At 33.2% G+C, this 802-nt stretch overlaps 1 protein-coding gene across 2 annotated transcripts in view; it reads left to right on the plus strand.

Moving 5' to 3' along the window:
• The window catches only part of BLTP3B (bridge-like lipid transfer protein family member 3B), a 106,409-nt gene that overhangs the window by 42,409 nt on the left and 63,198 nt on the right, over window positions 1-802 (plus strand). For both annotated transcript variants that reach the window (XM_077772308.1, XM_077772309.1), the window contains one exon: window positions 204-295. In XM_077772308.1, coding sequence (XP_077628434.1) covers window positions 204-295 — 92 coding nt within the window. The remainder of the gene's footprint in view (window positions 1-203; window positions 296-802) is intronic.

The following is an 802-nucleotide window of genomic DNA, read 5'->3' on the forward strand; positions in this document are numbered from 1 at the left end:
TGAGGACCTTGAGAAAGGACTGAGCACATTGTTTTCTGTTTTGGTATTTGTCTGAAAGACATTTAAAGTGACTCTGCTCACTTATTGTTTACTTTTGTTCCTAAAGATATGAAAGAGGATTAACATAATATTTTCATGATATACATAAAATATATAAAATAAAATAAATCTAATTTTTTACATTTTTAATGTATTTTTATTAGTCCCTGGATAAAGTAATAATGGAAATGAGTACATGTGAAGAACCCCGAAATCCTAATGGCCCCTCACCAATTGCAACTGCTTCAGGACAAAGGTAAGCTATTTCCATTAATCTACTTGACTGGCAAAAGGAGTCCTTTTTTGTAGTCAGCTCTGTTATCTGTAGTGACGGGACATAAAATAAAATTCTCTAATGCCATAGTCTCTATTTCAGTCATCTTTCCCATCAAACATTTGCAGTTTTGATATTATGCTGCCAAAATAGTAGAACTGATTTTTAGCCTCTTTTGTTCATTTTGCTTTCCTTGACATTAAATAGTAATGATCAACCAAAGCTTCTATAAATCAGATAGTCTCTTAGTCTCTGAGTAGTTTTTTGCCTATCATGTATTTATTCTATGCATCAGTAGAACTTTTATGATTCTTAAGAGTTAAGTGATGCCGGGGCGCCTGGGTGGCTTAGTCGGTTAAGTGTNTGTCATATAGAGGAGATGTACATCTATGTGAAGATAAATCAAACTTAGAAGAGACTTACTTGAAAACTGGAGTTTCACCTTTTAAATTTACAGTGGGTGACATAACCAAAAACTTGTCTACCTTA

This window comes from Crocuta crocuta, unplaced genomic scaffold (assembly GCF_008692635.1).
Source record: "Crocuta crocuta isolate KB4526 unplaced genomic scaffold, BGI_CrCroc_1.0 scaffold216, whole genome shotgun sequence".
NCBI lineage: Eukaryota > Metazoa > Chordata > Mammalia > Carnivora > Hyaenidae > Crocuta > Crocuta crocuta.